The sequence below is a fragment of the Phyllobates terribilis genome, unplaced genomic scaffold, assembly GCF_046119375.1.
Source record: "Phyllobates terribilis strain yellow unplaced genomic scaffold, ASM4611937v1 Scaffold_8__6_contigs__length_399053987, whole genome shotgun sequence".
NCBI classification, from domain to species: Eukaryota; Metazoa; Chordata; class Amphibia; order Anura; family Dendrobatidae; genus Phyllobates; species Phyllobates terribilis.
In genome coordinates, this window is record NW_027362768.1 from 17,050,719 (window position 1) to 17,063,545 (window position 12,827).

Sequence of the window (12,827 nt, forward strand, 5' to 3'; positions counted from 1 at the left end):
TGCCATGCAGATATCATAAAAGACTGATTCTCTCCATGTGCTGCACATGTATCAGCCAGGACTGTAGAAAGTTGTATCCTCTGCAGAACTAGTAATCCCCGGGGTTAACTTTTAGATTCTCAAGTGCAGACACAGGTTGGAAGCAGGACTGAGCACAGGAAGACCAGGAGCCTGGAAGGAGCTGTCACCCTCTTCTACACTGCCTGCTATCCTCAGCCCACTGGTCAGATATAGCTGGAGCCCTCTATTTTGGGAGGGTGGGAGATGGGGCTGGACCAACCTGGAGAGTTCTGTCTTTGGGGAGGGTCTTTGATTTTTGGAAACTGAACACTATTTGCTAGCAGAGGAAGGCTGGAGAATGCCTGGAGACCCAGCAAAGGGGTCTTAGTCCAGCCCTCTGACGGTGGGACTTTAGGAGGAGAGAGAGAGGTTTGCATTTTGATTAAAGCCCTCATACCTTCTTCAGTCTGCAGGCAGGGGACTGGGGAGGAACACATCTCAGCTGGGCAAAGGAGAAGAAAAGCCACCCCAAGCCCCCCTCCCCCTGTCAGACTTTTGGGTTTCCTTCTCCTTATGGCTGTGTAGTGATCACCTCCTGGACTTTTGGAAGGAGTTGGTGCTGTAGATTGAATCTTGAGATTCTTTATCATCTGGGGGGGGCTCCCAGTATTTGGAGATGGAGATGGAGAGGTGGAACACAAGGTGGAAAACGAAAAGGAGGTTGTGGGATTCATCCCTTAGCTCCCTAATACTCATCACTTTGACTTTCCTATTCCAAGCTGCAGAGGTCAGAGGAGGTAAGAGAAAAAAAAACTAAGGGGACAGATGGGCCCCTCTTCTTATCCCCATCAGAAGCCAGGAACTATAACAGACCTGGACAGAAAGTTCTAAGCCTTATGAGGACAATCATCTACTACAGGAGTCCATGGCACCATGCCTGAGGGCTTTCACACTGATGCTGTGCTGAGTGCTTCTTGTATTCTTCATTCATTTGATGGGAAGGTGCGGGCACCTCCAGCATTTCTGCACAGAGAGCTGGATGGGGGTTGTAATTCAGGGACACAGGTGACAGGTTGGAGTAGTCAGGAACTTTTCATTATTGAGCACTGTGTAGCAGTGGTTGTCTCTGAGGATGCTGGATGGTCCTTCTAGAGCTTCTCCTGTCCTGGGAGGTGGGAGATAAAGGTGATGGTGGTCCGTTAGGTGTCTATGGACAGGGATAGAAGGGTGGATTTTTTTCTCTCTCTGCAACGATCCCTCTGTGCTAGGAATTCCTCCCCCCAGGGGATGTCACATTCAGACACGTCTATGAGAGGGGTGGGACCAGACACACAGACCCCAACCACCTTCACATTACAGACCCAAGCTGGGAGATTACTCCTGGATGGAAAGAATACTTCTATAGAATCAGTCACTCCTTCAGAGGAGATCTTCCCCATAGAATCCCTGGGTACCTGGCTATCCTCTAGGCTCTTACTGATTTTGCTACAAGCTTATTTGAATGCATTAATTTCAGTACCGTTTTTTATAGTTTAATGAAATGATTCTCCTTCGGCTTAATGGTATTTGAGCAGGAGTCTGAAAGTCACGTGCAATCTGTGAGCCTCCAGGTGTTGTGGAACGACAAATACCATGGTGCCCTCCTGGCTGTATTGGATCTGCTGTAGGATTGCTAGTAACTGCACAGCTCAGAACTCAAGTAGCTCTAGTATAATATGGAGTATAAAACAATTTATATGATAAAGTCACAACAGATGCGAATAAAAGTTTTGCAACATTCAGTCAATAGGGCAGGGAGGTAAGGTAGAGAGACAAATGCACAATTGCTGCTGATATTACACACAGGCATTATTTTACATATATCTATATATGTATATATATGTATATATATATATATATATATGTATAAAGAGAGTAGGTATATGTGGTGTGTCTCAAAAACATCACCACCATTTGCATAGAAGTCTTGTTGTATGATGACATGTACAACCCTATTTTAAGAGCAAAATTATTAAGTACCTTCTTGTGTTAAATATTCTGCAAATCTTATACAAATTTGCAAAATGCATAGGAAGCCTCAACAAAACTTTCCTGGTCCGATAGGGGTGAAAGTCAAGCTGTAGATCAGGCAATGCATCTTCCATATGGTGCTATTTACCTTGACCAAAGTTCTCACTCTAGTGTAATGAAATTTATAGGCAGGAGGACATATTGCATTAAACCTTGAGATTCTTTAAAAGAAGTGGTATGTGCGACAAGAGCCCCACAGTAGATGATATAATGGGTGTACTGTGTTGCTGTATGGTAGCTGTGGCATGTTTGTCTTGTATGAAAGCTGGTGGAAACAGTGCCGTAGTGTGCAGGCTGTCTGTACTCTGCCCTCTTCTGGTCTCTCACATTCATCAAGCTCCAGCAAAGGTGAACTGAGGATTCTTTATTCTGAAGAAAGGAAATAAAATCCTCTCATATGATTCTGAGCAGGATAGATTAGCAGTGTGACAAGGTCCCTGCCCTGTTTCCTCACAGTATGAATATCCCCATCTGTAGCCTATATTACCTAGGTGGGGATTTTGCTAATACATTCGCTATTCCAAATTAGTCAGTTTCTTCTTTGGGTCATTTAAGAACAAGTTTTCATTCATTGTGCAGTAATTTGAGTTTGTCATTTGGCAGAACTCATGATATCACAATCTGATATCGGAGGTGTTTCAAGAGAGGTGGTGAATCGAACACATTCAGCACTGCTACATCTGGAGTATTTGTTCTCAGGGGGTTAAGTTTGCTATACATATAAAGTATGGGGTTACATTGCATTATGCATTCCTATTAAACTAAATGTAAACTGCAGGAGACATAAATGTTAGAATGTTAACTATTAGAAAACAAACTATTTTCTTAGATGTATTCTGTCAATATTTACCTGATTTGTACAGGTAGATATATACTTGGATGAAAGTCCCACACATCCTTTAAGAAGTTGTAGATATCTCTAACGATCAGGTTTTCCTAGACACAGACAGTGTAATACATGATTTCCTTTGTTACTTTTAGTCCAGTGATTTGCAGAGCGGATAATTGTATGTTACCAATTAGTAGGACAGAGAAGATTGTAAAGTGCCCGTAATATAGACTTGTGTTCCCTGTCATTAAAACCATTTCCTACAGAAAACTACCACTTGCACATAGATCTCAGCAACACAAAAAAAGGCATCTGAAGACATCAAATTGCATTTATTCTGTAAGTCAGGATCAATACTTCTTCCCCCCATTCTATAGTATAATTTGCACTTGAAATCAGATCTGGAGTCTGGTTCATAAGCGGGTTAACTCCCTAATACCCAAACAGGCCCAAACCCACTTGATATAGGCCCTATAATGTATATCAGATGTAGTTCTCACCTATTTGGAAACATTTTTGCTAGAACTTTTTTTTCTGTTCTCTTACAACACATACAAAAAGCAATTAAAAGTAAATTGTAACTTTGCACAAGTCTAACACCCTATAGCCAAGACTTTCCATACTGCTGGCTGTGTAACTCTATCCCGTGTATGTTATAAAGGGTTACTTATAGTAAGGCCCCTTAGGATCCCAGACATGTGGAGACAAGAAGCTAATAACACAAAAATGGGACATAGCTAGAAAGAAGAAAGTAAAAAATGCTGTTTCGATTAGTATAATACAGATGTAGCAGATCTCTATTTCTCAATTCACTCTTTCAGCCTGTCGCCATGTATAAAGCACAAATTCTGTTGGTACTTTTATTCTTCTGATATATAAAGAACAAATGAGAAATGTATCATCCTTTTAATGATTTGTATGGTGCCACCCTATTCTGGAGTGCTGTGCACAGAATGCGGCCCTTGTATAAAAAGTCGATATTCGATAGGTAAGGTGCTTTCGCTCTATTGGATACGTAGTTACAATGAGTAGACTTATTACACAGGAATCTGATTGTTTATACATCTAAAAAGGTTCCACATTTTGCTGCCATTGTTTCCGAATATGTCTTCCAGATCTGTAATCTGTTCAAAGGGCAAGGTTTATAGAAAGTATCTGTCCAGTTTTTGAGTATTAACAATGAGGGGATTAAATCCTCTTTTGTACTCTTGCCAAAGTTTTATTTTCAGCAGCAGCAGCAAAAAAAAAGATAAAATAAATAAAATAATAACAGAGCAATGTTAAAAATGTATCCAGGCAAAAAAAAAAAAAGAGTGCACAATTGACACTTTGTTTGGAGGTATGAATCAAGCAAGGCAGAAGCAAAATGATTAAATAAACTTGAGTGGGATGGGAAAAGGTTGGTGGCTGCAGAGCAGGAATTGAGTTGAGTCCCAGGGATCAGCAGGTGAAATGGTTGGAGGAGCAGACACTCAGGGTTTGCTTAAAAAAACAGCAGGAACAGGGCCTGGCTTTCTCAGCTTGTCTCCCCTTTCATGGCCGAGGGCGTGTTTAAGGCTCTTTGCACCTCTGACTCGTAGCTGACACTGAAATATGAGTGCTATGTGGATTTTTAGAATGTCCCTTTGAGCTGAATTCTCTGTGAGATCCATTGATTCACTGCTAGAGATAAAGCATTCCTCATTTGTCCTACAAAGGCCTTACTTCTCCGCTGTTTGCAGAATAAAAAGACACTTCTTAAGTAGCATGTGTGATTTAAGGGCCTTACACCATGATGAGAAATATTTGACAGTCTTGTAGCCCTCACCAGACATTTCTCCTCAGTTGCAGATGATTACTTTGCAGTGTGTTTAACGTGTGGCCAGCTGGCCTTCAGACTCAGACCCCCAGGACGAAGTTTGCTCCCTTTCGTCCTGACTCATTTCACACTACAAATGGGCTATTGCCAAAGATAGAGCCATCAGATGGAGCACATGTCGGGTGTGAGTCAAGAAACGTTCATTCATCGTGGGACTTTTCTTCGAGCTAGTAGTAATTGATTCTTCTCTTTTGGCACGACTCGTTATGATAGGGAGAATGGTGTCCATCATCCTAATACTCTCAGATCTTGTTGAAATAGAAAAGGAAGTGTATCATGGGGGACACCGTATAGATTGTATGTAACACGCCAAACCCTTCCAAATGATGTCACGTAAAAGAGTTGAAGAAGCTTTGGCAGCCTCAATAAAACAGCTAGAAGGGCCAACTCAGACCCCTGGGGTAAAAGCTAAATGACTCTTCTCATTTACTATTACAGTAGAGTATTAGATGAGCGGACACTGATTTTATGATGTAGAGAAACACTCACTCTACACACTATATAATGAGCCTCTTTAAAAATAAATTGTAGGACAAGCAGAATAAAAAATGGCAGAGATGGTAGAAATTTGGCATTTATCGTAACACCATTTCTTATATTGACTTTTGCAATATCTTTTAGGTGGAGTTTAACATTATAGGAGCTATGCAATAAGTGTATTTCATCAGCCCTTTATGACCAATGCTATGCTCATCTGCTCACACATGCTCCCATCCAGTTATTTGCTGCCAACATTATGGGATCTAAGGGGTAAAGTGTCTCCTTGTGGAGAGTGACAAGCCAGGCCTGGCATGTCAGAGTGAGGAGACTTCTACACCATGCATGCTTCTCTGAGAAATTAAATATGCAAATTGCATCTTCAGAGAGAAAGAGACTAGAACTCTAGCACCACCTATTGGACGTAGCAGTCCTAAAAGTCAATATCGACCCTTTAACAAGCCTTGCTGCCTACATTCTAAAATTGTAAGCCCTGTAAGCAGAGAGATAAAGTAAACACATGCTGTCTAAGTCTGTCCCAAGTGAAGGAGCCAACACACTACTGATAACACACAGGAGGTATAAAAGTTTTTATTTTTAATAGAAAATTTAGGATAACACTTTAGACATGTTGCGATTGTTCTAGGTTCACCAGTGTCCAGTGAGACCTTCACCTATACTGAAAATGATCCTCTATAACTCACTCCCTAAAAAAATAAGTACAAGTAGATCTTTTTTATTTCCTTTGATCTATGCCAGAGACTTGTGGCCATTATTTTCCCACAGGTTGCAGGAGCGGAAGTGCAGGGCATTCTTCGATAATGTCCACCAGAAATCCTGTAAATCCAGTGAAGCTGCAATTGCAATGAAATGGCACCAATATATTAGTCATTGCTTCCATTCAATTGATACATATATTGATTTAGAATGTAAAGGACTAATAACTTATTAAAACTGAAAATACTATAGATATTTTCCTTTACATTACTATATCTTTAGACTGCATTCACACAGTACAGTCATGCTGTGGCTTGTAACCGTACCAGGCAAGTGTCTCTTCAGTCTTTCCACTGTTTCCCTGCACAATCGCTTAAAGGGGACCTTTCAGGTAAAATAATGGTATTAACTTACAGATATGGGGTTAACTGGCAGATAAGTAGCATTTTGACACCGTGCGGAGCCCGTCTGAGAGCCCCATTGCCGGGAGGAAATGAACTTTACTTTTAGGCATGCTCGCTCTTTCAGTAATAGAAGCGTAGCCGGCACGGCTTCAGTCACCGTTCAGTGTATAGTAAGCAGAGTGGCTGTAACAGCGTCCCTGGCACTGACTGACAGCAGACTCCGCAGTACAGCTCAGAATTTGTTCCGGCTGTCAGTCAGTGCCGGGGTGAGTGGTTACAGCTACTGCTCTCTATACACTGAGGGGTGACTGAAACCGTGCCGGCGCCCCCCCTAGTGCTGAAAGAGAGAGCCTGCCTGGAGGAGTAAAGGTAATTTTCTCCTGCCAGCGGGGCACTCAGTACGGGGCCCACACTATGTCAGGACACTATTAATCTGCAGATTAACCCCATATCTGCGGGTTAATGGCGCTATTTTACATGACAGGTTCCGTTTATTCTTGCAGTGAAAGCTGTCTCTCCAGCGAAGCCATGCGGCCTTTGTGGTCAGCCGTGCAGTCTCGCAGGTAAAACAGCTGTTTCTCTGCGGCAATAAAGGGGTATTCTAAATTTTGGAAGTTATTTCCTATCCATGGATATGGGATAACTTCTCGATTGCTGGGTATGTGACTGTTGGGACCACCCCCATCTCTAGAGCTCTATAGAGTCCCATGTGAATGGAGCAATGGTCAATCATGCACACGGTCACGCCATTTATTCTTCTGGGAGTGCCAAAGACCAAATGCTATCTCCATCAGTCCCAGTAAAGATGAATGAAGCAGCTGTGCGCATGATTGACTATTGCGCCATTCACACAAGACCCTTCAGAGCCCTGGTTCATGAAATCTTTTGGGGATTCCAGCAGTTGGACCCCCAGTAATCAATAAGTTATCACCTATCACATGGATAACTTTCAAACTTGTGACAGCCCCTTTATTTGATTGTGCAGGGAAAGACCAAAAAGTCATTCTTTGGTTCAAAGCACGAGTGACTCCTGAGTGTGTCTTAGGGCTCATGCAGACGAGCACAGAAATCTGACGTGTGCAGACTCATATTATCCAATAGGACTGTTCAGAGAATTATATTTCTCTCGGTCTGACTATCCATGAGAAAAAAATTGCAACATGCACTACTTTCTTCCAAGTCTCGGATGAGATTCCCCCACTCATGTCTAGGGGTGCGTAAAAAAATATCGGATCCCACATAGAACATCAGAGCGGCATCCGATTTGCACAAATACATTTCTATTATAAACCTAGGAGACTGAATTTGTTCATGTGCATTTTTTAGTGTAGATGTATGAAAATGGATGTCACACGGATGTCACACGGACATAGGAGCGGACACAAGGATGCCATACAGATGAAAATCAGTTGACAAGTAGAAAAATATCATTCAAATTTTCTAAATCAATGTAAATACTTTTATGCCCAAAAATGCCAAAAGTATTCTCGGAGTGATACCTTTATTGGCTAACCAGAAAAAAAATATATTTACAAGCTTTCAGAGCACAGAGGCTCCTTCTTCAGGCACGATTACAAATGAATTACTTCTCTAAAGGTTCGTATTTTTGGTCTGAGTGCGATTTGACAAAACATTGGATCGCACAAGAACCAATGAGTCCGTGGAAAACATTGGACTGCACTCTTATGTCATCTGAATGCTGTCCAATTTTCACCGACTGACAGAGTGGAGAAGATGGAGACATTTTTTTCTCCATCTCCTCATCCGAAAATATTGGATGAAACTCTGATCAGACTCTGATCAGACTCTGAAAAAAAGCAGCCTTAATGCTACATGGGAACATGGCCTTACTTTGGTTTGTCCCATTAATGATATTATGCAGGTTATAATAGTGGGTGCCGGTGAGGTAATAACAATAGCATCTGGTTTGGAGATTGTTGCATCTGGTTTATGCCCTGTAGTTTGTAATATGAGAACTTTGTATCAATTAGAGGTTAAACAAGCCATCAAAGAGAATTCCCATTATACTTGGGTTGTTGATTTATTAAGATACTTTAGTAAATTCTTAATCTGCTTGTGAATTGCAGAAAATGTGATTTTTAATGCAGCCAATTATGAACCATAGTAAATGTCAAATGGGACTTTCATGTATCACATAGGCATTTACTGTCTTTTTCTTCCTTACTTCATTCAGCCTAATTTATTAGCATTGGCATGGAATTCATGACAGCTTCTAAGAGTTATGACAGCTGAGGCTCCTTTAAGACATTAATTCTGCAGGATAGTATCTTTTTTTTCTTTTAGGATCACATATCTTGACTTTGATGACTCCATGATAATGAATGAGTTTATATGACTCGCCCCCTGGGCCGTGGGGCACGCGGATCCGGGCGATAGGGGAACGATGGGGGTAGTAGTGGCGGCCCGGTCCCGCGGCTCAGGGTGGTCAGACCAATGGTAGTCTGCTACGGGCTTCAGATAATGTCCGACTACGCCACCCGTCGATTGCGGTTATTAAGAACCGCCGCTGCAAGGCAGTCCGCTGGGGCTGATGATGAATGCAGCTGGGATGGTGTGACTCCCCACGGGAAGAGTGCGGCCCCAGGGCAGTGTAGTGGATGGTGGGAGTGATGGTGGTGAGAGTCCCCGTGCTGATAGTGCTGGAGGAGCGAAAGAGCACACAGACAACATACTGCAGTCCAATGTCGTTTACTCACAGTTCAGGTACTCCAGGTCACCTCTGTACAGGTGGTGACCGCCCGAGCCGTGCTGCGTCCACCAGGTGTGGGGCTCGGTCAACTCCCAGGCAGTTCAGGAGCATGGCACAGGACCCCCTTTAATCCTTTCTCTGGCCTGCCTCACCAGTGACCCACTTTTGTCCAGCTGCCGCGGACTTGTGCGGTTAAACGTGGGCCTCGTCCTCCGCTGTCCTATATGGTGCCTTCCTAGCAGGTTTGATGAGGTGTCGCACCAATATATGATCACGACGACCGGTCTTTGGCTGAGGGTAGTTTCTCCTCCACCGACTTGGGATCCGGTACCCTTAATCTGCCTGACCCTTCACCCTGTATTCTCGTGGGTTCTTAGGGTCCCTTCCACCTTCTTGTTCCTGAGCCCTTCTGTTTCTCTGTCTCTCCTTCTCTTTCTCTGTTCCTTTCTGTTCCTTTCTCGTGGAGCTGGGATGAAACTTAATCACAGCTCCCTTTCACCTCCTCTCTCTCTCTCTTCTCCGGCCTCTCTCTAGGCCCGCTCCTGAGTGGAGCTCCTACAGAGCCTTCACTCCCGGTCTTCTCCTCTGACTGAACGAACCTAGATCTAAGATGGTGCCCAGCTTTTATACCTCCCTCTGACCATGAGCCCAGGTGACCAGCAACCAATGGGCTCCTTCCTATGCTCAGGAACCAACCCCTATCTGCCCCTACAGCACTGAGTGTTCCACCCCTCCCTCCCCACTCCAGCAGGGACATGGTCGGTCGTGCCTGCACTTCTGTCTAGTGGGAGCACCGTTGAGCTGACCCTCGGAAATGGGGTGTGTGTGCTGTATGCAGCTAACTGAGCCCTGGTCCATACTCCATCCTTACCTGGGAGTGGAATATCACACCTCTGGTCTGAGGTGCAATACCCCTGTAGTGGCCGAACCCTCAGGGCGCTACATATATACTCAAACGTGCAGTGTCTGTAGCCTTGACCCCCATAATCCGGTATACCAATGTTTCTAGTTTGGTCCTTTGTAAAATTATTTTTTTCTCTTAACATACAGACATGCAGCATTAGGTAAATGTATTTAATATAGGGAAAGGAATGGGAACCTGGTTAAGGAAATATAATCTTTATTATTTAATTATAACAGTACATAATGTAAATGGGTGCAAAGACAAAGTGTTTTTAAGGAAATTTGTCAGTAGATTTTTGCATGATGTAGGGGCAGAGACTCTGATTCCGTTCCAGTGATGTGTCACTTACTGGTGGGATGCTTGCTGCACTTTTGATAAAATCACAGTTTTATCTGCAGCAGATCTACCAGTTCTCTGAATGCTGAGCTCTGTAAAACCCCGCCCACATCACTGATTGGCGGCTTTCTGTGTACACTGTGCATAGACACAAAGCTGCCAATCAGTGGCGGGTTATACTGAGCTCATGAATATGGAGGACTATCTGGCAGCAGGTTTACTAGTACTCTATTGATAATCTCCTGCTGATTAAACAGTGATTTTATCAAAATTACAGCAAGTAGTCCAGTAAGTGACATATCGCTGGAATCGGGATCTCTGTTTCTACATTATGCTCTCAGATTAGGTAGTAAAAATCTGCCAAAAGAATCCCTTTAAGTGTTTTTTTTTCCTGGAAGGTCTCAATGGGAAATATAGTTTTGTTCAGTCAATGTTGGTGTAACACTTCTTGAAAGGAGTTTTCTGATAAGTGACTTTTATGAATCGATTGGTCACGATATAGAAAATCTCTCTACTTTCAGCAGAGAAGTGGTCACACTTGTATGGGTAGACTTTCATATCCTTATTTATGAGAAGCCATATAGAAATGAGCAAGTTGATTACATGTGAATCAAATTTGTGTCAATTTTATAAGAAATCACTAAGCCTGGTAAGATCTAACAATTTTCAATTTGATTTTCGTTGATCATCGGTCAGAGCAGGCTCACGTGACCTCAGGCGTGGCAAGGCTGGTTTCCTCATAACACAGCCAATAATAGCAAAAGCCATTTTAAAGTGAATCTGGATAGTGAAAGGACGTCACAGCTTAGAGCTTAGTCATAAAGGTAAGGAGAGAACAAAATACTGAACATAAAACACTGAACAAATTCTACAGATAGTGTGTGACAAACAAGTTAATAACAGTTAAGAAATGTTAACTTAGAACAGAAGTGAAGAACACTTGCAATCCTTTTACACATAACCAGATATGTAGAGGTCACTTGGCCATTACTAATGCTGTGTTTGCATTGAAGAGCATGAAAGAGGTTGGATACAGCCCTAGGAAACCTCAGAGTGTTACACTTCTTTTTAGGCCAATTGGCATACTTGTTATTTACAGCTAATCACTTTGCCGCAATTCAAATTTATTTGAAAAACTCACAGGAAACTTCAAATATTTATTTCAAAAGACTCACTCATTTCTAGAAAACACTCTTTTTGCTGGGATCAATTCTTGATGATTGTCTCAGCTATCAAAGCCTTCCCAGATATCCATTTTCAGGTATATTTGATTGGTTTCACGTAAGTCATTTATCAGGAAAAGTTCTTGGAGTATATGGGACATATTAATTTTGTAACTCATATGATGAGCTTGTATAAGTTGTCACAATTCATTACATCGGATACTGTAAATGTTATCTTATAGTTGCAGTATTGTGTATCCATTAGTGCGATCTAGGAAAAGACGGTGCATTCATGATTCTGGGTAAGAAAATGACAAGGTTGTTCTAGTAGCAGGTACATTACATATGCAGCCAGACAGAGGCATAAACCTTTGATACGTGTGTGGCATGCTTGTGTTATGAAAAGAAACATTGACCAGATGTGCTTCTGTGCAATATGGTCCACCTCCATGGAAATCAATTTCTATGGATAAACACTTCCGAAACAGCTGCTTAACAAATAAGAAATATCTTTTTTACTTTCATTACATTTTTATTTAGCAAAGTTTAAACTATATTGTAACAGGAGATACTTGCAAAGATGTAGTTCTGTAAGCGACACTAAGCTGAACCAGATGTATATAAAGGATTAAAGGGTTATTCTCTGAAAGCTCCTGATCACTGACTGCCCTAATCTAAATGGAGCAGAAGTGGGTATGCTCGACCTCCACTACTTCATTGACTATGGGACTGCGGAGTGCAACGCTCATCTATTTCCGGCAGTCCCATAGACAATGAATGAAGGAGAAGCTGATCATGAGCATCTTTGCATTATTAGTCAAATGAGGTGAATACATTGTTAATTTCACTGGATTTTCTGCCTCACTGCCCATATTTTTTGCTCCATTTACGATGGGGCTGCAGACCACAAGTCTTGGGGTTTCAGAGACCCAATTTGGGACCCTTAGCTATCAGTAAAGTATATCATATCCCATGGATAAGGGATATCATGTTTTTGGGGAATAACGCTTCAGAGAAAAAGTCTCAGATTTCAGCCAAAAATATATCGATTTGCTCTCATTCCAAAGGAAAAAAGTTGGCTCTGTAGCGAGTAAATACCATACGTGACCCTATGATGAGCCATGCAACATGGCTTAGGATGTTTAGCCAAACCAAAGTCTTCTCTAAAAGGAAAAGACACTCATCTGCAGAAGTTCCTACCACTAAACAATGCAAAGTAGGCTATTAATCGCCTAGATGAGACAACCTTGACAGAGTTCTAGAGTACACTCATTATAGCTCACAATAGGGTGATATGCTATGGAGGGAGAGTGGCCAAGTGCTTGGCTAACACTCACCTGGTGGAGTTGTGACAGGTAC

General features: G+C 42.3%; 1 protein-coding gene across 1 annotated transcript in view; it reads left to right on the forward strand.

Moving 5' to 3' along the window:
* The first annotated feature begins 316 nt into the window (after nt 1-316).
* Nucleotides 317-12,827, forward strand: part of COL11A1 (collagen type XI alpha 1 chain) — a 253,934-nt gene continuing 241,423 nt past the window's right edge. Inside the window, exon 1 of the mRNA XM_073642853.1 lies at nt 317-797. Within this exon, the coding sequence (XP_073498954.1) occupies nt 677-797 (121 nt within the window). The 5' untranslated portion in view covers nt 317-676. The remainder of the gene's footprint in view (nt 798-12,827) is intronic.